Genomic DNA, 27,420 nt, shown 5'->3' with positions numbered 1-27,420 from the left:
CATAAGGAAGCCATGTCACCTTAGTTTCTCAGTCCTTTGTAAAAGACGTAAGAAAGCCACCTCACCTTAGTTACTCAGTCCTTTGTGAAACACATAAGTAAGCGATAACTTCATGATAGGTTCTATGTAAAAACCCTGATATGTTTTTTATAAAAGACCTAAAAAAGTGACTCCTTCTTAGCTTTTTAACCCTTTAGAAGCTTTTACCAAAATATGTGATGACCTCGAGTACTTTCTTTAAAATGCATAATTGCTTGTGGTTTTCTCAGGCATCATTTTAATTGAATGTTGAATAAATCTATCTTCTCCACTTGGTCGATTTATCTGCACGTTTTTCAATAACATAATATAAGAGGAACTTTTTGAATTTCTATTAAGTTTCTCAAAAAAAAAAAAAAAAAATTGAATCACAATATTTTTTTTGAAAACGGAATTCAATCCTTATTGGATTCGATTAACTTTTTGCGATGAAAGCAAATTGTGCGAATCACAAAAAACCGCAGATTCTACTTCACCGATGAATAAATGAAAGAATTTACAATCATTCTTGTTTATACGGTCACAGCATAGGAGAAACAATATCATGCGATAAGCAAAGAACGCAGAGTACATAAATAAAAAAAAGATAGTTAAACCGTTATAGTTTGTCAATTGTCATATTTGAAATACCCTACACCATTTCACTTAACCTAAGTCACCTAAGCACATCTTTGTCGTAAAATTAGGCTTACATATCGCGAGAGCTCTTGTATAGGCAGGATTGAGGAAAGAAACCAATAGAATCCAAACTTATGAATAGTAAATTTATTTATCAAGTACGCACTAACATTTCATACATAATCAATTTTAGACGCACTAACATTTTAAGCATTCAATCAGATTGATCTAAAATATTTGGCTATGTATTATATATGTGTATACATAATAAAAAGGATGAGATCATTTTACTATTTACAAAAATTTTCTATCTGAAGAGTCAGAGAACTTTCAGATCTATCGCATGCATGACTACTCAAAATTTAATTTTATCAGTTAATATTTTTAATATGAAGATCTCTTGATGTATGAGCTGTCGTAGAGGGCCTTGACCCCTTTGCCAGTTTAATTTTATCGAAGAAGATCTTTATTTTTTCCCCGCACAAATTTAACTTTTGTATCATTTTGTCGTCTTTTGGTTTTTCTTTTCCTTAAAGCAATGTTAAATTTTTTTGTTTGCGACCTTGAAAGCACTAGCAACAGTTTTAGTACATAAGGGCAAGCAACTCTCATGCTTTCTCGCATTTATTTTTCGTTTTTCATTGTTGACATTTATCTGTTGAAATTGTTTTTTTTTTTTTTTGTATTTAATGACAAAATTGGCACAATTAGCAGGCTTGGCAAATATTTCCCATTACATGCATACATAGCAAACAGTAGTTTTAGTCATAATAATTTATGTTTTCATAATATTCGTGGATATAAAAATAAATGTCGTTTTTCTTGAAATTTAGGAATAAAATTTGACAAATGAAAAAGTTGCATTCATTTCAAAGGCGTATAAATGAAAATAATAAAAACTTCGCGAATAATGTCGATTGAAGTTCAGCACAACTAACCGAGTACAAAATTGAAGGTTGAATCGAGAGACGTATATGATTACACTTACTCGAGACTACTATGTCAACTATTAACACATATACATTAAGGGTAATTTTTATATACGAGGATAGATGCAAGAGTACACACATGACATATGACGCAAAGACGACATTTGTTGTTTTGGAAAACTTGGCAAAGCTTTTTCAAGCTTAAGTTGAAGTTTTAAGATGCTACGTCAGTCGTAGTGAACTTGTAGTGAACGTATCTAATAATACAAAAACAAAATAATTTCATTCGAAGCGACTCAATTAAAGTCAAACTGTATTTTACTCTGGAAGAATAGTTCCCCTTGCTTGCTGTGATGAGTGCAGTAGAATTTAAACGGAACCTTACTAGCTGTCAAGACTGAAATTCAGTAATCAACCAAACGATATCGTCATGCTAGCAATGGTCGAAAATCCCCAAACAAAAGTAATAAATAACTGAAAGTGTGCGAGTGTATCATTGGTAGGCGTGGGTTAAACTTCTGTAAATAAAAGATTTACATATTAGAAGGCTGAGCGCATGGCAAGCGCCGAATTGGTGTACAATGGAACAAGACTTTCAGTTTACATCCCTTATATCCCTTATCGCGATGGCTATGATCAAAGAATCAAATGTCGAATCTCTTCCTCATATCACATTTAAGCCATTAAGATTATCAAAGTATCTTTTCCTTAAACATGAAAAAGTTTTGTTAACAATGTAGCGGCAAGATTTACGCTTGATGGCTATTTTAAGAATTTCGACAATTTTCACTATGATGCTGTCGATGATATCGATGGGAAAGGTATGCTAAGCTGAAAGTGGACTGACTATATTGAATAACAGGTGTGTCTTCTGCAAGGTTCCATACTTCTCTGAATATCCTCGTATAGAAACTGACACAATAAGTAGTTGAATGCCGGGCTCTGTGACGAGTGATTATGCGAACATCCGACCACAGGACACGCAACATTCTTGTATCTATAATATAAATATTTGACATGACTGTAAGATTAACAGCTGTGTGGCTTTCGTTTTTAATACGTATTGATTAAAGAATAAAATTGGAAAGGTGTCGCTATGGAATTTCGGGGACAAGGTATTCGGCAAAATGTCAACAGATTACATTTTATTCAACATTTAACATTGATTAGGAAAAATCGGGGATGGCGCAGTGTCTCTCTCGCGTGGTTCATCCGTACTCGACTCTTAACCACTACCTTAAAGCGAATATATTTTTTAAAAAGAACCGAGTTATTGCAGGCAGCTCGACTGCCCAGATTGTGATAATATTATTATAAAATCTGATATCTACTCAGGCTAGAAAGTTATCTTTTGGTTATCTATCACTTGGGACGGGTGCTGCGAAGTACACTTTTTTTAATTGCTATCGTTGCAATAGACGAAAGATGACTAATTTTTATATAAGAAAAGTAGTGATTACTAAAGAATATTTGGCAGAAAGTTTGGCAACCCGTTTAAGAATGTGAGCAAAAAAGTTCATTACCTGTAAAAAATATTTATTTTACATTTTCAAGCTTTTCCCCAAGCGCTCCAACAAGACAAATAACATCAAATAAATCCCATCTGGGAAGGTGCAGCTTAATGTTTTACTTTTTAATATTTTATAATTTAATAGTAGCTTCAGTGTAAATACAAAAAAAAAGAAGAAAAAAAAAAAACAACAAAGCATTAATCGTATCAAAGCAAGACGACCAATCATGTGCTAGACTGCATCAAGCACATCGAGGTTTGTTTGAAAGATACAGTAAACGTAGCTATGTCTATCATAAAAAGTTCAGGAAACGAAGATAACAAGAATACTTGAACATGGAAGGGCAGATTTATGTCCTTACAGTAACAGTAGGTAGCTAATGGGAAAAATTTTCAAACAAGCGAATATTTCATAACACATTTCAAAGCTTCAGTTCCTTTTCTTTCCAAAATATGATTTTTCATAACGACTTGCAGCTTAACAAAAGTAATTTTCATTCTTCTCATTAAGCTTCGTATAATATCTCTAAAATGATAGTATGTATGTGGGTGATCTCCGATAAGTTCATTTAACAAATTATTGCCTTTCTTTGATCGGAAATTGAAGTTTTTCATGCAAATTTCCTTCGATCATACAAAAATCAAAATTGTTGTAACGAAGCGTCCTTTATGTGCAGATGTGTAGATTAAGAGACTTTTTTTTCTTTTTTTTTTTTTTGATTCAAGTTTGCATCAGTTGCACTGCTGCAATGCTGTCGAGCCTCCTAAAATGAGGGTGCTTCGTGCATTATTATTTTTCAATATCTTTTAAAAATAATTTTTTTTAAATATACTTAATAGGTTCCTCGAATAGTCTCTTCTACTTATCCTTCGCCTGCAAGTTAGCAAACCAATGATAGATGATTCACAAATATTATTATTATTATAATAACTAAAGAGCGTCTTGAGAAAAGGAAACCACCACCGAATATTATGCAACATTATTAAAGCTTTTTAATAATGTTTTTCTAAGGCTGTTGTAAGGATTCCTTCCTTTTAATAATTTCCTTGAATATTGCTTTCACCTAAATTGCTTCTGCAAGGCTCGCATCGCAGTTCCTTCCTTATATAATTTCTTTGAAAATTTCCTTCCGTCCACATAAAGCGCTTCTACGTATAATTTTGTAATTCGAAGAAAATTTTTCCAAGTGAATCAAACAACAATTGTTTTTAAAGCTTGTTGTTTATTGAAAGAAAAGAAAAGGATCTTGAATGATAAAATTCTCTATGAATGGGTAAATAATTGTTTCTTACGCTTTTGTGTTTTGCAAACAAGGTCAAAAATTAACAAGTTTCTCTTTTTTTTTTATTATTTTTGTAAATTTTATTTTAATTTAATTTGAATTAATTTAAAAATTTAATAAAAATAACAAGTGCATGGAAACTTTTCTCAATCACAGTGCTTTGCGTTGTAAAGATATAAAACGTTGGTCATATCTGGCGCTTATATATATATATATATATATATGTATATAAAACATATATATATGAGCATTTATAAAAAGAAACTCTTGTTTACATTTAATAGTTATACGATGACGAAATCCGTCGTAGTCAATATATGCGATAAATGCGGACGTTTTGTAAATAATGTTGGCAGTCGTGATATCATGCCATATATTAGTTAAACAAATTGGCAATTAAAACATTGTATATAATACCTTCATAATCGTTGTGAGGAGAATTTAGATGAGTGTATTTGCGTTGTTTTCTTTTTTTTTTTTTTTTTTTTTTTCAAAGCTAGCAGTTTTCATGCCATTCAATATTAATAATAACTTGTTGGTGAGAATATCTTTTCAAACGGAAATCGTATAAGCTAGTTTTTGTTACTTTTGCTGTTTGTTTTTTTTCTATTACATTTAAAAAATAGTTCGAATGCTTAGCTTTTTTGTCGATATTCATATTTCTTTTTAAATTTGCATGAGTAATATCTATATATATATATATATATATATATATATATATATATATATATATATATTTTTTTTTTTTTGTTCTTTTGCCTACTGAATGCAGGTGCAATCGTTAATCTGACCTAAAAACTTCAAATTTTTTTTAATCATTAATTTACTTCTTTGAAATGAGTTTTCTCTGAAAATTTCCTTGAGATTAAAAGTCAATGATTTGGAATTTTCCATTTACAGTCACCTTTGCACGTATTTGACCTGAAATAAATGTATGAGGAAAGCAAAAAAAAAGAACAACATTCATGACACGAATGGATCGTGAAAATGTTGTTGAACATGGAATTTTAAATTCGAGTTCAATATCATCTTTTGATTGCAAAATTTTTATTGTGGCCAACAATTTGACAATGTATCGGAAGCCGTTTAATGACAATCCATTGATAAACATACGGATTTAATGTCAGTAAATGGCAAACTATGTAGACTTTAAACGAGTACTGCGACATATGATTTTGAAAATTCATCAGCATTTACCCTATGTTCGAAAAATTTTATCAAAAAGTTGAATATTGGTAGCATAGTCCTGGTAGCTTCTATCTGGGATATTTTCTATTTTCTTTCTCACTACTCACACATTGTTAAAAAAAATTATTATATCTGCTTGTTTTAACATGAACTTTTATATACTGCACAAGTTGTGATACAAGGGTATATTAAGTTCACGCAGATATATGCAACATTCAAAAGTACTTGAGATAGACTCATATTTTGTTTTGCAGATCTATGCAGAATCCTTCTCTGAATCTATCTACGCTTGTTTGTCCGTCTTGTTTTCTTGTGTTCAATCGAGAAATCATAATGTTTGAGATATTTTTATGGACTGACGTGGCTTAACCTAAGGATGAGTGCTCTCGAAAAGGGTTCGAATCAGACGGTTTTCTCGATCACCTTCTCTATAACTCCTTATTTGAAAATTTGTTATATGAACAAAGCGGATGGTTTAGGGTATTTACGAAGTTCTCTTTCAATGTAGATAAACGCAAAAGAAAAAAATCTTTTTTAATTCCATCGAATGCGTGTAGAATGTTACTTTGTAACAGTTATTTGAGAAATTGTATTATATGCCGGTGTAAATTTTTCAGAAAATCAATTTCATCTTTTATGGACTTAAAAAATCCCGTAAAAAATCAAGAATAATGTAAAAATATAATTGTAAGAGTGAAAAAAACCTCTCGAGTCTAATCGAATAGCAGTGGACCTGACATTTGAAATTTTAAACATCGTTATTTAGAAACCGGATTTCTTAAAATGGGCTGCGGAAGGCCATGTACAACTTCTATTCATTTCATCTGATTTTTTTTTTTGAAACAACTTTAAAGTAACGTTCCGAAGAGGAGATTTTCCATAAGTTGAATTAAAAAGTTTTTTTTAATGAAACTTTTCACTCAAACTCTCCGCCAAGCGTAATAAATTTGATAGTTTTGAAAAGCATAACATAGCTCTGTAACTGTAGGCATGTAGATGAAATGATTTTTTCTTTTTGTTTTTTTCTAAAATCAAATTTGCATCAAAACAGTCGTGAGGGGCAGAGCTCCTTTATTTGATGATCCTACGGAACCATAGCTGCGGTGATGCCATTTCGATTTGCTAATATTTTTGAAAAGTAATTTTCTTTTTTCATATTTAATAAACTCCTCAAATATTATTATTGTATTCCCCTTCCTTCTATCCCAAAAAAAGATGTCCAAAAACATGTTTTTCTGAAACTGTTACAATGACTTTAGCTCTTAAGGTCAACAGGCACTGACTTTGAATATAGATAATGAGTAAATTCAGAATCGCGACATATGTTGAATTGACTTCGACGCAACCGGTTTTCTTTCTTTGATTGTCCCCTTTCCTTTTTTTTTCTATCAATCAAGCGGGTTCCACGGCCGAACGATCACAAGCGTTTAATAAAATCGTGTAACTATTTCATCTTAATATTATCCTTCGTGTGATATGAGTATTAAGAATAATATATTAAAGCATCTTTGTGGATGCTCTTTTATTTCCGTTTTCTTTTTTTTATTTTATTTCATACGTCCCGGTTGCCAACAATGTCAAGGAGTGGTGGTTTGAATGAATGAAAGTTTAAACTTGTTTTATGGCGCATTTTAATACTCAACTAACTTGTGTATGCATGCAAGCATATATGTAAGATACTTGATTGGTAATAAAGAGTTTATTGTGAACATTACACCATATATCGTATATGAAAAAAAAAAAAAAAATTATAAACTGCAAATTATATTTACGTACGTATTTATGTTTATTTTGTGATTCTCTAGTGAAACATTTTCATTACCTTCAGGAATATCCGGGAGTTTAGTTCTGCGCACGTTAAAAGGTTTTATTTAAGAAATCCCCGACATGGAATATCGGAAGAATGGGTTAATAATGCATTTGATTTAATATCGCGTATATGAAAAGTAATACATTTTCAAAGAAATATTTATATAGAAGCGAATAAAGCTGTGAAAAGAAAAGAATCGAAAATATCGAACAAACGAACATCATAAGAATATAAACAAAATTTCGCCAAATAAACAGGATATCATTGCCAAATTGTTTGTTTGCACTATTCTTGTCAATTAAGTATCTCTTTTGTGTAAATACGGTCTCCGCAGAAGATTTTCGAATGTCGACAAATAAAATGCAATTACCTATTATTAAATATTAGAAAAATTTAATAATAGCATAGCAAAGAAATTATAATTATAAATTAAATAAATAATTCACGTTTTTCTTTTCACATTTTGCTTAAATTTCTTTTGCCCACTTGTTAACCAAGATATTGTTAAACTTATTTTCAATTTTGGCAATGACGATTCATGTCTATCGATAAATCATTGTACCTTGTCGGATGCCAATTTTTTTTTTTTTTACGCTTTCATATAACGAGAAAAAAAAAAAAAGAAAAGAAAAGAAGAACAAAGAAATAGGCTTACGACCCATAAAATATGTATTTCATTACGTATTATTTATATATATATTGTATAGTTTAACGTCAACACCATAAGTGACGTCAATTATTGAATAGATAAATAAAGAGAGATAGAGATATATATAAACACACAAAAGAAGTGAAGAAAATTGCATTCGCCTTGGGCGAGAATCTTGGACGCCTACCATATGTAAATGAAAATCATTCACTTCTTTTTACACTCATCGCTGACGGGCAATGTTGTGCTAAATATAACTTTTTGCTTGTAACACTTGAACAGATTTAGATTAGAGACTTCCTAAACTATATTTATTCTGTGTTAGCTTTATCTTCCAAATTTGAAAAACTTATGATTGCATTTAGACGAAAAACTAGAGTTAAACACTCGCGTTTCTGGACCAAAAATGTCATTTTAAAAACACTTTTCGAATTCCACCCACAACAACTATAATAGTGTAAATCATATGTAGCGTATAATATGATGCACATAACTATGGGGACCATTCGTTGTCTACTTGCCAATACGCTCACTACACGCTTTAGTATACATGCTACAAAAAAAAAAAAAAAAAAAAAAAAAAAAAATTGATCGCAAATCTAATATAAAACTTTTTCGAGAGCTAACCACAATGCCAATGATTGACCTACTGACACGTTCGTATTTAACAAAATATTTTGTAGTTGTAACAAATTGCATTGTAGTGGTGAGCATTAAAATTTCGTCATGAGATAAATATTTCTCTCTAGCTTACTTAATATTAGATATGTGGGGTAAGCTAATCGAAATTACTTTCGCACGCACGCCAAGATTTTCATATATAGTCAGTCGGTCAGATAAGTGTTTGACGAAAATATTTTAAGAATTTGCGATATTTATGTATTTTTTGAAAGCAATTTTTTTTTCGTTTTATCAATTTTTTTGTGTATAACTTTTACTTTTTATTTTGACTTCTCTGAATATTAGCTAAGAAAATAAGCGCAATTTTTTTTTTTTTTTTTTGGGACTTTAATTAACGTGTTCTCTCAGACAAACGGGGAGAGGGAATGGTAGATCCCATTAATTCATATAAAACTAGTTATCAATCGACAGTTACGATATATATGTGAGATCTTCGATGCATATCGTTAGCTGTTGCAACACTAACAACGACTTTAACAAGTTGATGATCTGAATTAATAATTTCATCATAAATAAATGGAAAAAACATTAAGTGCCCTACACCACTTCGTTTAGGACAGTTATTCATACAACTATTCATACAAACTAAAACTTTATGCAGAGAGAGAGAGAGAGTTCGAAAAAGTGATCCGCTCCCGTTGGTCCTTGGTTTAAAACGTGGCGTACAAAATTTCGTTAAAATTGCACAAAAATGGCCGCCTGTTCACTGAACATAGGAAAACAAAGCGGACAGTCGGACAGATCGGCATAAAAAAAGATGGATGTATCTCAAGTCGTTCTTTTGGGTGTTGCAAACGTCCGCGTACACTTAATGTAACCTTACACTGCGGGTGATGTAAGACCTTTAACGCTCCCAGCTTATCTAATCTTTCGCTTAATACAATTTCATTTTCTCCATAGATGGCTTCTTAGCTTATTAAGCGCTTTTATTATAGTTAGTCTAAAAATTATCGCCACTACTTACAGTGATTGACCTAATTAGCCCTAAGCATTGTTGAAGGTTGGACGAATAACATGAAATATGCCGCAAACTTCCTCTAAGGTTTTTACGTTATGAAAAAAGCAAATTGCAAAAATTTAAGGAAAAAGAAATCAAACACTTGTAGCACCATCACGCAGTTGCTCTATGTAAAATGTTTCCTTTCATTTTTCCGTCTTTTTATTTACTCAGACAAAACTTTTTATCGTAAATGTCAAAAATACACATGACATAGTAAACGTGCACGTACACATGATATTATTCATACAAATGTATATATGTAAAATACACGTGACCTCTTATTGATTAGATTCGTTCGCGTTCGATAGGTTATTAGTTTACAATAATCACTGTCGGTTATGTAAACTATGCTATTCTGTTTGTAACAGCCCGTTATATGCTTGAGATATTATTTATGAAATATATTTTTTGCTTTTTTCTTACAAACCGCCATAACATTCAAAGATATTTCCATAAAAAAGGAAATAAGATTACATCACACCATTTTCAGCAGTTAGGTGCCTTGAAAGTTATCCTCGACTCTAAGAAAGTCGAATATGAATTTACTAAGGTAAGAAAATCGAAATAAAATCTTTAGCAATATCAACCGTAACATTATATATATAAATATATATAAGCGGTATAAACTAAAAATATCCTGAATACTGTAGTAACAATTACTTAGTATATGTACTTGTTGGCTTGTTAATGATAAGATTAAATTAACCTTTCACGCTAAGACCAATTATAAGCAAATATATATATAGCTATAAGTAAAGCCAATGACGTCAATGTCCACGTATACATGTTTTCATTTAAGATAATATCGTATTCTCTTAGTAGTTTTTCAAGTAACACTTAAATTTATTCTGAATATTTTCTAATATAAATGAGTTTTCCGATGCGTAAATTAGGATGTTGCAAACGTATGAGAAACGAAGTGTCTTCCTCCTGTTCTCTTCATTGGTGTAGATAAAAAAAAAAATGCTTTACATTAAGTAAAATATACATTACGTAGTTATCGATTATATGAACACCATGCACACATAGATGCGCGCTGCTATAAAAAAAATAAATATATATATGTAAACGAGAAATATACCTGTAAAGTAAAACGTAGTGACACGTCATTAAAATTTCATTTACTACACTAAACACTAAAAGCAAACAACAAATTTCAACTTGTGCAATAAACAAAAGTTATTTCCTGCTAACGAAATGAAAAAGAGAAAGAAAGAAATCATTAATGTAGTTGTTATTTACGTTCCAATTGATAATGAATGCAGTTATTTTTCGCTTAGTTAATCGGCTTTTATTTATTTTTATTGAAAAGCAAAAAAAAAATAAATAAATAACTGAGAAAAACGTGTGCACGTGTCGTAATCGTGAAATTTAAGCACTTGACAACAACAAAACAAATATGAATGCATGCAATGAGTATTACTCATACTCATACTCATGCAGAGATTTCAGAAATCGTGGGAGAGCGAGTGAGAGAATATGGAAACAAGTAACAATACGAAACTGTAAATCAGTTGCAATGAGAGAGAGTAAGGAAATTTATATGCGAATGAAAAAAACGCAAAACCTCTCAACTTACACGAGCCATGCACAAACTCTCTTTCACAAACACACACACACACACACACACACATCATACATACATATATCTTATTTGTATTCAGAGTGTATAGCCTAAACATGTATATATGGATGTATTGCTTAGCAAACGAATATATGCACAACATGACGTATGCGTGCTCTGTAGTTTTCCACATATTAAAAAGAAAAATATATATATAATATATATATATATATATATAGTTTTTGTCGTTTAATTTCTACCAACACAAAGAGACCAACAGGTGCTTACCGCACTGTATATACACGTGTATAGAGGATTTAAGTGAGACAGACATTTGCTGATGTCATTCTATTTGTAACATGCGTATATGTAAATAATGAATCCAATGAAAATAGAATAAAATGTTAATATGGTTCGGATCAAGTGAACGATATGAAAAGGTTAATTTTTCCATCACCGAAGGACGAGAGGTGTATACATTTCGTGAAAACCTTTGCAACACCCAGAAGAAAGTTTCAGAGACTTCACGCAATATGAACATAAAATTCTGAATCGATGCAAGTATGTCCGTCTTTTTGTCTGTGTAATTATTGTGACCGCAAAAGTGAATCTATCGACTTCAAACTTGACAGACACATTGGAAGTTCTTGCGCGCCGGTTGGCACTGAAAATAACTCAAATCCGTCAAAGAAGACGTCTACTACATACTACGTAATTTGAGAACATATCTGTTTATCATTAGAAGAATTTGAAAGTCAATGCTGCAGAATTTGTGCAGAAACGGAAAAAATTACTTATGCAATATTGTAATATTTCTGTGCAGTATCTGTGATAAAAACTTTTCCGTTAGCGAAAATGAAGATGTCGTCTACAAATTTGCGAAACAGTTTAAAAATGGCCAAACCAGGTCAAAGAGCACGCCTACAAAGCTGTATTGTAGAGGATGAGTACTTAGTTCTTTTACTTGTTTTGTCTTTTTTAGGATGAGGGTGATAGGTATAAAATAGATTCGATCATAACCGACTATAATTTTCTTACTTGTTTATTATCTATATGTTATGCTATATGTAAAGTAGTCTTATATTCTGGTATTACTCTCCGGATGCGACTCTCAATTTCACTTATTTAAAATGTTTTTAATTCAATTTGCTTTGGAAATGAACTAAATTTCCCCACAACAACAACAACAACAAAAAAGCACTTTCAGAAAACGAGATTATTTTCATTGATGATAATTATGAAACTATAATAGACATTAATTTGAAACGTCTATATGTATAAAGCAAAACACCAGTGCGCTATGCATAGCCCTCTATATAGATATGTAAAAATATGATTAACATTTTCAATTTTGTTTCAATCTATTGAAAGCTAAGAATGATTTAATTAAGAAAATTAGTATAAATACTAACTGTTGTAAACATTAATAAAATAAGTAAAAGAATTATATTCGGTTGTGGTTGAAACTTTTACATGCATCATCTTTACCTTAAAAAAAAAAATAAAAGGAGCGAAAAAAAAACGGAAATTTTCATTCTCTCTAATGTAAAATGGGCGTGGTCAATTTTTTCTATTTTTAGGCAAGTATTAAACGAAAATTTTGATGAGTGTAAATGTTGCCGTTAGTAATAGAGGTATTCTCAAGCGCATTTTTTGACCGACTTCTTGATCTGTTTTCAATTAAAACATGACTGCAAAGATTTTCAAAACCTTTCGCTAATTGAAGAGGATATATATATATATAAAATTTTGCGACTGGGCGAATCTTTAACATTGGACAACGCAAACGTAACGGGCATGCCTAAACCAATTCAGGTCATAAGATTTCTGAAATTTCTTTCTGAGCCTTGCTAAAGCTTCGAATAACTTCTTTAAGTCTTGAATATTAAAATGAGCGCTTGTTTCCATTCGTATTAATCATATTATACATATATAATATATGTGTAATAAAATTGTATTCCCAAGTACGATCAAGAAGTTATTGAACTTTTTAATCAACTTTTTACTGACAAAGAATTGAATGAATTGATATTGTATAACAATTTATAGCTAAAGAAGCGGAAACTTAAAAGGTTTATATTGAGTTTCATTTTAACAGCGATATGTTTTATTGAAAGGAAATCTACTATCGCATCCAAGAGATTAAGCGCATGAAATTCAAGGCAAGCATTTTTCCTATGGTCTTAATATAACCAATGCCAAATGCGATTCGAATATCAAGGTTAAGTTTTTTTTTTATATTTTTTTTTTTTCATTTTTTCAATCTATCAATGCAAGAATATTCCGATAACTTTGACCGACATATTTATTATTGCGCAAAGCATACCGTGTAGCCATGGGAACTTTTCTAACTTTGTCTGCCCCCATAGTTATTACTCCAACAGTCATTGTTTTTTTTTTCTGCGTAATTAAGTGTCAGGTTTTATGCGTGATTTATGATTAGAAAATATAGGCTCACTCCGACAATGTAATTATATTGAAATAACCTATCCTAAGTTAATACAAAAATGTTAACTAAGGACGCTTGTGGTGAGCGTGGAAAATATTATAAATAAGAATTTTCTTGCATCGACACCTAATAGAAAAAGATTAATATATGTAAACTTTATCATTTGACTTGTTGTAGTAAAAAGTGAAATTGATATATATATATATACATGCATACATATATATACATACATTCAGCAACAATGGAAAAATTTCAAAAACATTTTCAATAACTTATGCAATTCTCTAGGAATACTTTATGAATATGATTATATATATATAGTGTATAATTAATCTAACACAATACACTATCTTAGATGATGAATAAATAAATAATATTCGCCATAAGAAGTTTACATTTTTCCTGTTTAAACGATATGTGAATAACAAGAGGTATACAGTCGTCCCTCGTACAACATGGTTAATGATATCAAGACCCTGACCATGAAATGAAAATGAAAGCAAAAAAACATATATGAAATTTTTTGAAATCATATCCTATAAAACCCGTATCATATTGATCGCCTATTGTATCGAAAGCTTGTCTGACAAGCCACATGTTATACGAAGGACGCCTGTACATACGAAGAAAAGAAACAATTTCTGTTATGTTCAAAACTATTTTACAAAGCTACCTTTTCACTTGGCATAATAAATTGATCACACTCCTTGCATCTTACGCAAATAGGACACAATTACACGTATTCTTCATCAGTATTAAGTTTTAAGGGATAAGGTCCATCGCGCTTCTTTTTTTTTTTTTTTTGACAATCAATTTGTAGGAATAAAGATTCAATGATTTTTTTTTATTTTTTAATCAAGTTAACAAGATGTTGCATACTCAGCTCTTTGTCTTATTTCTTTCGTAAGCTGACTTATTTACACTCTATTTCTGCATATTCTTATCATTCGGATAAAATTCTCACAAAGTTTTAAAATTCTTTTTCATACTTTATACATTAGTTTTACTTCATTGGGAGTATAATTGTGAAACGCATCACTTATCTGTCATAATCTGTTAATAGAATTTAATTAACAGGAATCCTTGAACTTGCATCACTTATATGAAGGATTCGTTTTTTGTTGTTTTTTTTTAATTCGTTTTTATTACCATTTTGTTCGTACGCTAATTAAGCGATTAAGTAGCTTATTTGTTTATTTTCAATTTATTTATTTAAATAAAATTAAGCGATGAATTCTTTTGCATTTTTCAATTTTACTTTAGTACCCAGTACCCAGACATATTTGTTGTTTCGTTCGTGTTCATAAATGTATGTCAGCGTAAAATCGCTCTCTTCGCGATTATTTTTGTTGCTATCGGCCTTAGTTTCATGCCTTATAAGAAACAATGTAGTGTGTTTTTCTTCGGCACAGATGTATTATTAAGTGAACCGGTTTTTTTTTTTTTTTTTTTTTTTTGTTTTTAATAAGTTAAGAAAATATACATATATGAACCAGATAGTCCGGTTGCTTGCTAAATAAAATTCACATATTCAAGTGCAAATAAAATAAATATTCATTTATTAAAAACAATTTTACAATTTTTAACTATCAACTAACATGTAACAATTAATTTAATTACAGAAAATTATTAAAAAAATTTAGCGGTGATTACATCGATTAATTTTTGAACTTAATACAAAAAAAGTGGTCATTAAGAATGAATGTATATATATATATATATATACAGCTTACCTTAAGTCGTGGCTAATTCGCGAAATTAAAATGCATTCTTTTATCTCATCTAATATTTCTAGATAAACTCTTGACAAATAATTAAATAAAAATTTGTTTTTGGTTTTTTTCTATTCATTTTTGATTTTTGGTTTTTCACCTTTTTAGTACCAAAGACACAGTTCATATTCACCGGTTCACAAGGGGGCGTTTCGGACGAGTCTACATATGCTAGCATACATAATTACATGAAACGAGATTAGAAAAGAAATAGGCGTACTATACAACATCAATTTCTCTTGCAGATGGAAATTAAATTGCAAAACGATTTTTTAAATCGCGTAAAACAGAAGAAAATAACTAGAAAAGATTTTTTGGCGGCTCGACTTCGATGTTAGCGAACGGTGGAGTTTAAACTCGGTTTAATGGATTTTTAATTGTGATTTACATTCAGATCGTCGTAGAAATGATTCTTTAGCGTTCTTCTAAGCTCATAAGGCAACAAGCACATAAAAATAATGGAAAGAAATAGAAAGAGGTAGGGAATGGAAATGGCTTAGTCGGCATGCTACCAGCAAGTATGGTCAAAAGCAGCCTTTGAACATGGTCTTGCTAGTTATTAATTTTTTTTTTTTTGAAGAAAGAAAAAAATTATTTCTCTTCATGTTTATTCATGGGTTATTGCATTGATGAAGTTAACAGATCTTACTTCACAAGGTTCGTTAGATTCGGCCTTCTTTTCTTACATGTTTTCAAATCAAAAAGCATTCATCCACATTTAGTAAATGATATTTCTCAATGCATCAATCGTTACAGTCATAAATAGATATTTTAGAGGCACTGTGAAATTGAAGTCTTAAGGTTTGTAGAAGAGCTATTATAACTATAAGTTTGTGCAAATAATTTTGCAAATAGATTGTGAAGGATTGTAAAAAAAGCCTACGTTAGCCATTAAAAGGACAATTCTATCGTAAAAACTTATTTTCAAAAAGGAACTCAAACGGGGTAGAACTTGATCGTTAGTATTTGAATTTCCAAATAGCATTAACTAAAGCGGGAATTCTCATAATTATCACGAATTTTTATAAAAATTTTAATAAATAATTATATAACTTATAACTTGAATTTTTTTTTTTTAAATTTTCTCATTATTTTTGACTCAATTTCGAATTTAATTGTATGGTATTAACGCCTTAAGCTAAATGAAATAACATATGCAAGTAATTGCCTGCTGTTTGCTTGCGTGACATATTAAAAATAAACAACGAATGACCTTTGTATTTGTTTTTTTTTTTTTTTTTTTTTTTTCATTTTTAAGTTAATCAATAATTTTTTATTAAAATTTTTTATTGCTTGGTTGGTTTAATTAGTTTAAGTTAAAATTGTTTATAAATTATGAAACGTGTTGCTTTTCAAACGTGTTGTCTGGCTGAACATTTGAGATTTTTATTTTACATTTTTCCAATTTTTCCAATGGAAAATATATTTACATCAAATGTAACATCAAACAAACACACATTTTATAAAAATCGTTCACCAAATTTTCAGAATTATTTTATGCATATTTAAATTATCAATTTATTTATTTTATTTATTTATTTATTTATTTATTTTTATTTTTTTTTTTTTTTGTTCCACTTGATATACACAATGTTAGGTATTATATGAGATAATTTTGTACTTGTTTTTATTATGAAATATTTTGTTGATAATAAGATCCCGAAATCGTAAATAACGAGAGACAGTTGAATTGATTAGCGATAAACTTTGCTTAAGAGCAATATTTTGATATTTTTTTTTTATTTTTTTTTATTTTTATTTATCTTAAGAAACAACCGTCTCATCGCCTGACAAACCCGAGATCTTAGCTGATTATACATGTGGAGAGAGGAATTTTTTTGCTTTTTTTTTTTTTTTTTTTTGCTTTTTAATTTTACACTCACTTTTGCTTTTTTCAAATATTTGCACTAATCGGTGACCTTATCATGCAATCTTGTAACACTTTGCTGTATTCGATCACTTCTTACTTAACAAATTGTGAAATTTTTTAGTTCATATCAAGTCTGAGCTTCTGCCAAAGGCGCACATCGAAAAAAATAGCTTAATATGCACTGAGTTTTCACTCTGTATATTTATAAATTCTTTTCACTATTGATAATAAAAAAAAGAAAAGTATTTCTTGCGATTTTCAAGCAGAAGAATGAGAAGAAAATATATTGATAGGAACGAGTCATCAAAAAGATTAATATTTTATCAAAAAAATTTGCAAAAATCATTAAAATAAAAATTACTGCTTCCTAAGCTACCTTTGTAGCTCTCGTATTCCCAATATGGTAGGAAGAAAAGCATTAATTCAGGGCGTGGTAGTAAATGTATATGATGGCAAAAATTAAACAACACTTGTTATATGCTGCTTTGGTGATTAGGGTAGCCAAACATAGCGCGTTCCATATAAAATCGTATAAACTCATGTCATAGGCGGATTAACAAATGCGGAAAATCGTTTGAATGGGACTGATCTTCGAAATGAGTTCGTTATTTAACAGCAATGAATTATCAGCAGATTCTTTAAATTTTTTTACTACTTTCTCATTTCCGAACCGAACTATTTTCAATAACGTTCGTCATCTGGTCGAAACACATGCCAAAAACGTGTACCAAATTTCATGAATATGTCATAAAGATTGCGATCTTTAGGTTGGTAACAAGAAGACAAAAGAGACAGACGAAAAGATATATTCAAAATCATTTTCTAAATCGATCAATATAATAACCAGATGAGCCTATGTCAAGTCCTTCTGGTTTTTGCATACATATGCACAAGCTTAATATACCCTTGTACCACAAGTAGTATAGGATATAGTTAGAAATTATAAAAGTTGTAAAAAGTTTAAATGTCTATAGGAATATTTGCTAAGGAAGAGATTAACAAATTCAATGAATTTAAGCTTGATCAAATTCCAATCAGTAGATATAATAGTATATAATAATATAATATTATAAAGAAAAATAATACGAAAACAAAATAATTTACTTTAACGTGCCCTTAGTTGGATTGCTTTATATGAATTTAGTGTAAAGGAAAATTACGAAACGCCTATACATACCGATCACTGTATTCTCTTAACATCAAAATAACCTTCGGAAACCCCATATTTAGTTCAGTTTATCCGTTTATTTATGTGTGTGTGTGTGCGGTATAGTATGTAGTGTGTAGTATAGTAAACTTAGGTCATGGATGCATGTTTGGAAATTTTTTTCCACACATTTTTTTATTTTTGTAAACACAAAGATAAAAATGTCATATGATAACAATTAAAACTAAAAAACAATAAAAAAAAAAAACATTTTGTGCGTCATACTAAATGCATATATAAGTATACGTGTAATGCAAACATTATAAATTTAATAAACGAAGATTTTTAATAAACACAAAAACTAAACAAGTTTTTGTTCGCTTTAAGTTGAATCGCGAATGCTCAGCACTTACGGTAAAGTTGTAAAGATCGTCATTTGCAGACTTGGAAAGCTTCGCAATAGATCATTTTTATACGCAGACTTTATATGACTCGACTCTAATGAATGTTCGCATTAAATTTCGAAACAACTTTCTCTACTTTTTATATATTACATTATAGAATGCGTTGTTATGAACGCAGCTGGCTTATGGACCGCTTTGAATCAATTCAAAGTTTGCTTTTAAGTCAGATGAAAGTTTATCAAGTCAGAATTTGATACAAACAACCATCTTTAGGAATTCTGGATATAACTGAAAAGAAATCAAAAGCTGAAGAAGCACATTTACATATATATATATATATATATATGCAGACGTGTTTCCGAATCGCTTGTCTAATCAGCAAAGGGAACGATAAAGTTAGGAGATTGTGACATATCTATAATCGCCTTAGCCATCAAAACGAAATCATGTTATACAACTTTAAATGAAGCCTTTGTTGTTGTTCGATTCTAATAACTATAGAAATTATATAATTAAAGGACGATTTTCATATAAATTGACATTTTTGTCTATATTCTGAATGGTGCTTACGGTCCTTACATATTCTGTATATGTCAAGCGCACACTGGCAAGAACACACAATTCTGTAAAGGAAGCAACACTACTTGCTTATGAATATTAGCCGTTTCTTCAATGTAATATTTGACGAGTTTAGAGAAAAATGAAATATCTATTGTCATATTGAAATTGAGAGGAGAGAGAGAGAACAGATTAGATTGAAACATGTGTAGCTTATTATTTCCGCTATTATATATATATATATATATATATATATATATAGAGTGTTAATTAGTTTTCAAACAGGTATGGGCATGCAAACGAATTTTTATATATTTAAAATATTAACAAAAATATATACGTTCATGGTGAACTGATCATGTCACGTGTTTAAAATTTCATGTGATATTAAATATTATAAAAAAAAAAAAAAAAAAAAAAGCAAAAAAAGAAAAACATTTTTAAATACAAAACAAATTATGCATAATTTCGTTAATACTATTTAAATAAAAATACATCACTATATGTATGCAAATATTTAAAAGTTTAACAAGTCGATCGTTTTATTTGCACTTATACGCTTAAGATAGCTAAAACGAAAAGGTGTGAACTTATATTCGACAAAGACATTTATCCGGTTTATTAACTAAGCTTTTGCAAAGGCATTCATTTAACTCTGTTATCTATATTTATACTTAACGGAGCTCAGTACATATCGAAGCATTAGATTTTCGTTGGATTTGAATGTGTAGTCCGTAGGAAAAATGTAGGAAACATTTATCGAACCACCCTATGAATCTAGAGTAAAATACTTTTGGAATGCGAAGGTAATAAAAAAAAAAAGGTAAAAACGGCAAATAATGTCAATGAAGGTTAGGAATAAAATGGCAAATGTGATGAGTATTTAAAAATAGGGTTTTTGCTCATTTGAGAAGTACTTTCATATAGATTGCTATACTATATAAGACTAGTAAAAAAATAACATGTGGTTGCGACCGAATTTTCTACACCCATACGCGTTATGGTGGGGCGTGGATAATTTTTTCAAATATATATTGTGTATCTTATTTTAGCTTATGAGCATTAAATATGAGCAACGAGGAAAAAACACAAGCAAAAGCAAAAGTGTTCTCCCTTTTGGTTATATAAACGTATGGGTCTTGTAGGCGTGCTCCTTGACTTGGTTTCGCCATTTTCAAATTCCTTTGCAACTTGGCAGGCGGTATCGTTCTTTTTGAGAACTGGAGAATGTGCACCACGGACAGATGGACAGACGAACAAACGGACATGCTTAGGTGCATTCCGTATTTGAAATAGACCAAGAATTGGTCTACTTTGTGAGGCCTTCAAGATTCAGATTCCAGTTTCAATCATAATTTGATGTTTGTATATATAGAGCTCTGTTAAATAGTTCATAGAACTAAGTTAAAGGCTTTGCAAAATGTACGCTCAACCGAATTTAGAGTAAAGGAAACATCGACCAATAAGAAAAGTAAATATTTAGAAAAAATTTTTGTTAATAAAGAACGATCTTTACTTACTTATCTTTTCAAGTGGTTATACATCTTACTACATTAACTTATGCAAAGTTGTAGTTAATTACTTTAAAAGTAATAACAAGTCAACAAAGAAAATCTTTGTATATTTCAAATAAATACCTGCAAAAACTGGACGCCTAAAGTGGTTGCATAAATACATTTTTCTAATCTAACGTCATTAATGAGATAATTGCGAAGAAATATTCAATCAATCATTTCAAGTATTCACTCAATCGTCTTAAGGAGATATTCATGTTTCCCTACAGTTTAATGGACGCTAAGGACTTTTGTGCCAATATCTATTGGAACTAAGAAGAAGCGATCTATCTTTAGTCACCGACTTCTACATGGGTCATAATTCCTTCAGGTATCATCTGAAAAACATGGCTACTATGGGCATTGATAATGATTCATGAAGATTCTGCCAAAGGGGCGAGGGAAACGTCTCATCATATTCTATCTGAATATGGGGCCATCTGCAGAATTAGACTACAAGTGTTTGGCGAGCATTTTACTAATCCGGAGACGACATCGTGCACCGTTCCAAAGAAGATGGCGGTATTCATAAAAATCCTGAAACTGGAAGGCTAGGGGCATAGCCAATAGATCTTCTAGGTCGCGGCACGTCTGGCTCACGTAATTAATCATTTTGGTATCGCTATTCTTCTTATCACGAAGATATAGATAAAATTTTCTATTCACTTTTGTATGAACAAATTTTTAGGAGGAGGTAATAAGGACGTAAGGTTTCTAAATATCCTATTAACGGCATTTCTCATTATAATAGCTTATGAAGTTTTCTAGATAATAGGTATTTTAAAAATCATAGACATATTCTAGAAAGTCTTAAGCTTTAATAACAAAGACAATGAATCAATAATGGGTATAGTGTCCTGGTCTTAAATCCCACAATATTCTTGTAAATAAGAAAAGACATAAACGGTTTTAAAATCAAAACTTTTTTTTTTATTTTTTTTTTTTTCATTTTAAAAAATGCAGTGTTACCAAATTTAATTTTTGCTTCGCTAGTGGGTGTAAAAAAAAAAAAGAGAGGAAATTTGAAATATAAAAAACGCAGATATACGTTATCATGCATTTTAATATTTCATTATAAATATAATATAATCCTAAAATAGAATTGAAATAACAACATGCCCACGTCCGTGCTTTATAAGACCACGTTCATGGTAGATAAATATAAAAGCATGTATATGGAGCTATACATAAAGGTTGCGTCAGGTGTTTTATTGAAACAATTTCTGACATATCCTTGAGATTTTAATACATGCGTAACTAATACGCCACCAAAGACCTGCTCGACATGTTTTGTTTACATAGTGTCTTGTTGTGTATGAAACGCCAGTCAGTTCTAACTAAAATAAAATTCTTCAATAACGTAAAAGTAAAAGTAGTGTTTACACGCTAATCCAATGAATTTATTTTGTCAGCAACGGGATTGAAATGCTTTAAAAAACATTTACCGTTAGATTTATACTGAAAATAAGCAAGAGAAAAAGGCACATCTGTATTTACTCTTGAAAATTAAATGTTGATGAACTGTAAAAGGAAAAGCAGATCCTACGTGTATACATAACTCGCTCAGAATAATACAAATGCCAGCAGATAAACTGATACTACCTTACATACTTATTCTGATTGCGAGAAAAGCTCCATAATGCTTTCTCGATGAGAGACGATACATTTGAAATATCCCTTTATATATACAAATTGTCAAAGGAAGTAAATGCCTATCCACATAGGTTTTTAGACATACTCTCCTGCGAGGGCATATTAGTATAAGTATTTTTTTCGCAATTACGAAGGCAGCTTTAAAGACTTTCCTCAAAATATAAAAGTTCAAGATGAAAAAACGGAACGATACGTTAGCTCTCCGAATATGTCCGCCATACGAACAAGTTATTGTTTCAAAAAGGTGTTGGTACAACCTATGCCTATCTAAAATTACGGATGTTACATCCGTTAATCCCATAATTGATGCATTAGGAATTTCCCGAAGCATCTATACTGTGGATATTAAGTGCCTGACGTAGTTTATATGCGATCGCTCGGTAAACAATCCAATTAGCATTCTGTGAGCTGTTAGCATTCTCTGCAATCTGCAACTATTTTAGAGTTATTTGCGTAAATTACAGATTGAAATAGATCTTAAACACGCTTACTAGTAATTGTGAGTCAAACTTTTGCGATATTCAAATTGTTTAATACAATTTCAGAGAACTTACGTCGAAATTTCATTAATCAATGATCGTTTACCGATAGATGTCGATCAAGAAATTGTTTGTCATGAACATAAATAACAAAAATCGTAAATATTAGATCCGCTTGCTTCGTCATGGAGTGAATTTAATTCCCCTATATATTTCTTTTCCACATTTCCATCACTACAAAGTAATCAGAATTGTTTTTTGCCAAAGTGAAAGCGTAGCGAAAAAATTCTCGAAAAAAGTATTTTTGAGTATTTTTCTTTTTGATCGTCACTACCTTAGTAGGCGTAACCATAAAATTCCCGATTTTGTAAAAGAGAATAGAATAGAATTAAAACAAATAAGAAAGTTATATTCAGCGGGGGCCGAATCTCGCATAGTCCCAAACTATGTTTCTCAAATTCTACACTCAGAGTCCTTTTATTCGTTGCTCATATCGCTGATATTATTAAGAAGGACTTAAGTGTCTATCAAAATTCGTTTTAGAATTAACCTATCTCTAGGCAGATAATCTATCTTCGTTTGAGGAATGTCCGGAATAGTTTTAAACATGAGCTACAATAGATATAAACGATAAAAATTTCATTTGTATTCTATGGTCGATCCTATAGTACTTGCACAAAGATGAAAAGAAATCAATTAGGCCCACCCAATATTATAGAGAAGGAATATTTCATTTTTTCGTTTTTTTTTTTTTTTGTTTTTTAAGACACAATCGATTGTAGACATGTCAATCCCATTTTCGAAAGACATCATAAAATATTATAAGATCAGTCGAATATTCTTCACTTTAGTGAAAATTCTTTAAAAAAGGGGGGAAAAAAAAAAATTCCTGACGCCGATGACAAATCATTCAATCAATTCGAATCATTCGAATGAAAAATAAATTGCAAAGCAACTCTAAAGGAACCGAAAGGTTTTTTGTTCGAGTTTAAGTGGCAATAGAGTAGTGTGGAGTGTGTAGAAAGTAGATATTATTAAATAATGTGATAGCGATTGCTCTTTAAGTAAATTTCCACAGATTATATACACAAACATAAATATTTTACATACATATATGTAACCACGAATAATATATCCAGCGATATATGGAAATATATATTATGTAGATATCTATAAAAGTATAGAGAAGTGAAAAACAACAAGTGGAAATTTTTTTTTTTTTTTTTTTTTGAAATCTGTTTTGCATTTTATACAAACCTCTCATACTTCACCGAATGCGGAGCATGTCCATTTGCGTCGCTCCAATACGGTTCCATTACTTTGTCTTTAATTTTATGGCGCCTAACAACTTTGCTCTCAATAATGTTGTTACGCTGTTGTGGAATAATGATGATAGTGTTGTTGTTGGTCGTTGCGATGATGTTAACAATTTTAGGAATTTGCGAATATTCACTGGAAATTTTATTTATTATTTTTGTGGGCAGCGTAAACGCTTTAAACATTAACTGCTGTTGCGGCGGAATGATGATATTATTTATTTTTTTTTTAATAACCAGCAGATAAAATATATGTAGCAGAATGTCGGTGGGGCCGATTGTAAAGATGCCTTTTAAAATGAAGGAAGCAAACGCTCAAACAGGTTGTTATTGTGTTGATTATATATATATATATAAATATATATAAATATATATACATATATATATATGTGTGTGTGTGTGTAAATAAATATATTTACATATATATACAAATATATATTCTATTTAGAATAAGAAGAAGATAACTGAGTTTGCGCTTTTGCTTTACATATATAAATATATATATATATATATATGCATATATGTATATATAAAATGTTTGCCTTTGTTTTAGCTAATATCACTTTTTGTTTAGGTGGTAGATAGAGAGGTGGTTGTTAATTTCATTTCATCCTTTAATTCTTGTTTATTACAGCTGTTAATGCAAAATGCACTTGGAAACGTAAAACACTGCACTTTATTTTCTATTTTATTATTTGTTTTTTTTTTGGTTTTTTTTTTTTTTCTTAGATTTCTGTTTTTCTTTTCTTTTTTTTTTTTTTGTTTTTTAACAAAAATTATTAAATGCCGTCTTTCTCTTATCTTTATATTGAAGGTTGTATTTTAATATATTTTGTTTTAATTACTTTATAATAATCTAGGAATTTTTAAGAAAACCGCTGATAAGGTTAATCACTTTCTTCACTTCACTTTACTATTATTATTATTATTTCATTTATTTATTTATTTATTTATTATTATTATTATTATTATTTTTTTTTTTTTTTTGCTTTCTTTTATTTAATATTTTTATATTTTATTTCGATTTTTTTAATTTGAAAATTTTATTTACTTTCAGAGTATGTTATGCTGTTTAATAAATGCGCGCACAAACATACACACGCACACGCAAAACACAACACAAACGACTTTTTCTTCTTATTGCTCTCTCGCATAGAAATTCTTCAATTTCCTTCAGTCGCGCATTCCCTTGCATACGGGTAAGCTTTCTTGTCAATATATTCACTTCATAATCATATATAAAATAATAAATGTTTTTTTGTTTTGTTTTTTGTTTTTTTTTTTTTTTGGTTGAAAAGGGGTGGGAGAGAGAGATAGAGAAAAAAGAGAGAAAAAGTGAGAAAGAAAAAAAAAAAAAAAAACTAAGAAGCAACATAGAAAGCACACAATATCTTTCCAGCAATCTTTTTATGTGAGTAGGTGCCCGCATATATACGTGCGTATATACATGTGAAAATGCCAAAGTCCAATGCTTAGAGTGTGTGGCTTTTAAATTTAGATACCAAGTCTCAAATCATTCATTTGTAAACACTCACGTTTACGAAAGAGCAAAAAAAAAAAAATAAAAATAAAAATGAAAAAAAAGAAAATACTCAGACGTATTCACATGCACAGATACACGTATTCTGTGTATGATTTCAATTGTTCGGTTAGATATAAATATATATATATATATATATATATACATATTTATATAAAGTCTATATGCATCTGCATATATACATATGTATATTTAGATATGTATACGTATAAGTATTTTATTGTTAAGCGTTATAAACGTGATCGTTTTATAATTTTTTTAATGAATGTGAATATTTTTAGTTGAATGCTTACAAAATCCACGACTTGTTTACTAGTAAAGAAACATTTTATTATCGGAATTTTCCATGCGTTGCGTTATTATTATAATTGTTGCTCCTTCTGTTGCTTTCACATATGTATATATGTGTGTGTGTGTGTGTGTGTGTGTTAATAAGCATGTATATGTATAATGAATGAAACCGACGAAGTGCCACCGCCCGAATTATTTTATAAAATATTTTTTTATATTTTATTCATTTTCGTGTATTAGTTAAATCTTTCGCGATAATTACTAATAATGTTGCTGAAAACGTGACGTTTACTGCATTTATGTAAAGCTCACGTAATCAGTAGCTTTTTATTTCTTTTTTTTTTTTTGTTTTTTTGCTTTTTCTAAATCACGTTTTTCCGTAAATCTTGATTTTTTATATATAGTTTTTCCTTATGTTTTTACTTTTTTTTTTTTTTTTTGGTTCGTCTTGGCTTTAAATTCTTTTAAAAACTTTACAAATGTCTTCAGATATGAATTAATTAATTAATTAATTAATTTTTAATATTCCGTTAAGTTGAATACCTTCACCCGTTCACCACCAGTGACTGAACTAAAATGAATTGCATTTGAGTAAAGGAAAAAATTTTTTTCCTAAAATTAACACGAGACACTCGTAAACTTTATGTGGAGACTCTACTAAATGTATAAAAACGAGAAACACTACTGCTGTCGGTTTTGTTAGCGATAAGCTTTAGTTGTTGCTGTAGTCAGTCATCGAACGTGCGAACCCTGCTATACGAGCAAGCAAAACTGTTTACATTGTTTGATTGAATACCCAATAGGAAATGCTCTAGATTTCTGATTAAATCACAGAAGTGATTAAGAGCCAACAGATACAAAATTTGTTGTTATATACTAAAATAGACTAAAAAAAAAAAAACGAAAAAATTAAATTTCCATACGATAGAAGATGGGCCCATCATTTCCATTTTTCTGGGATACAACTGGAAACCTGTACCGTTTAGTTTTTATGAGTATTGAACAAGAAAACCTAGAAAGTAGAGCTACACTCCATTTGTGCTACACTGTAGGCGTGTCCTTTGACTAATTTAGGCTATTGGGCCTTTTTCCGAATATTTTTGTCGAATTTTCATTT

At 30.1% G+C, this 27,420-nt stretch overlaps 1 protein-coding gene across 3 annotated transcripts in view; it reads right to left on the bottom strand.

Moving 5' to 3' along the window:
• The window catches only part of LOC119634900 (transcription factor cwo), a 31,353-nt gene extending 4,389 nt beyond the window's left edge, over window positions 1-26,964 (bottom strand). Inside the window, exons 1-2 of one of the 3 annotated variants that reach the window (XM_038029320.1) lie at window positions 26,847-26,964; window positions 24,414-24,762 (exon numbers count right to left, since the gene is read on the bottom strand). In XM_038029320.1, the coding sequence (XP_037885248.1) occupies window positions 24,414-24,658 (245 nt within the window). In that variant the 5' untranslated portion in view covers window positions 24,659-24,762; window positions 26,847-26,964. Of the gene's footprint in view, window positions 1-24,413; window positions 24,842-26,565; window positions 26,698-26,846 lie in introns of those variants that run through there. The other 2 variants (XM_038029321.1, XM_038029322.1) reach the window with 2 other exon arrangements.
• Window positions 26,965-27,420: the final 456 nt, after the last annotated feature.

The sequence above is a fragment of the Glossina fuscipes genome, unplaced genomic scaffold, assembly GCF_014805625.2.
Source record: "Glossina fuscipes isolate IAEA_lab_2018 unplaced genomic scaffold, Yale_Gfus_2 3, whole genome shotgun sequence".
Classification (NCBI taxonomy): Eukaryota; Metazoa; Arthropoda; class Insecta; order Diptera; family Glossinidae; genus Glossina; species Glossina fuscipes.
The sequence above is the reverse complement of the archived record's forward strand: the minus strand, read 5'-3'. Positions and strand labels throughout refer to the sequence as shown.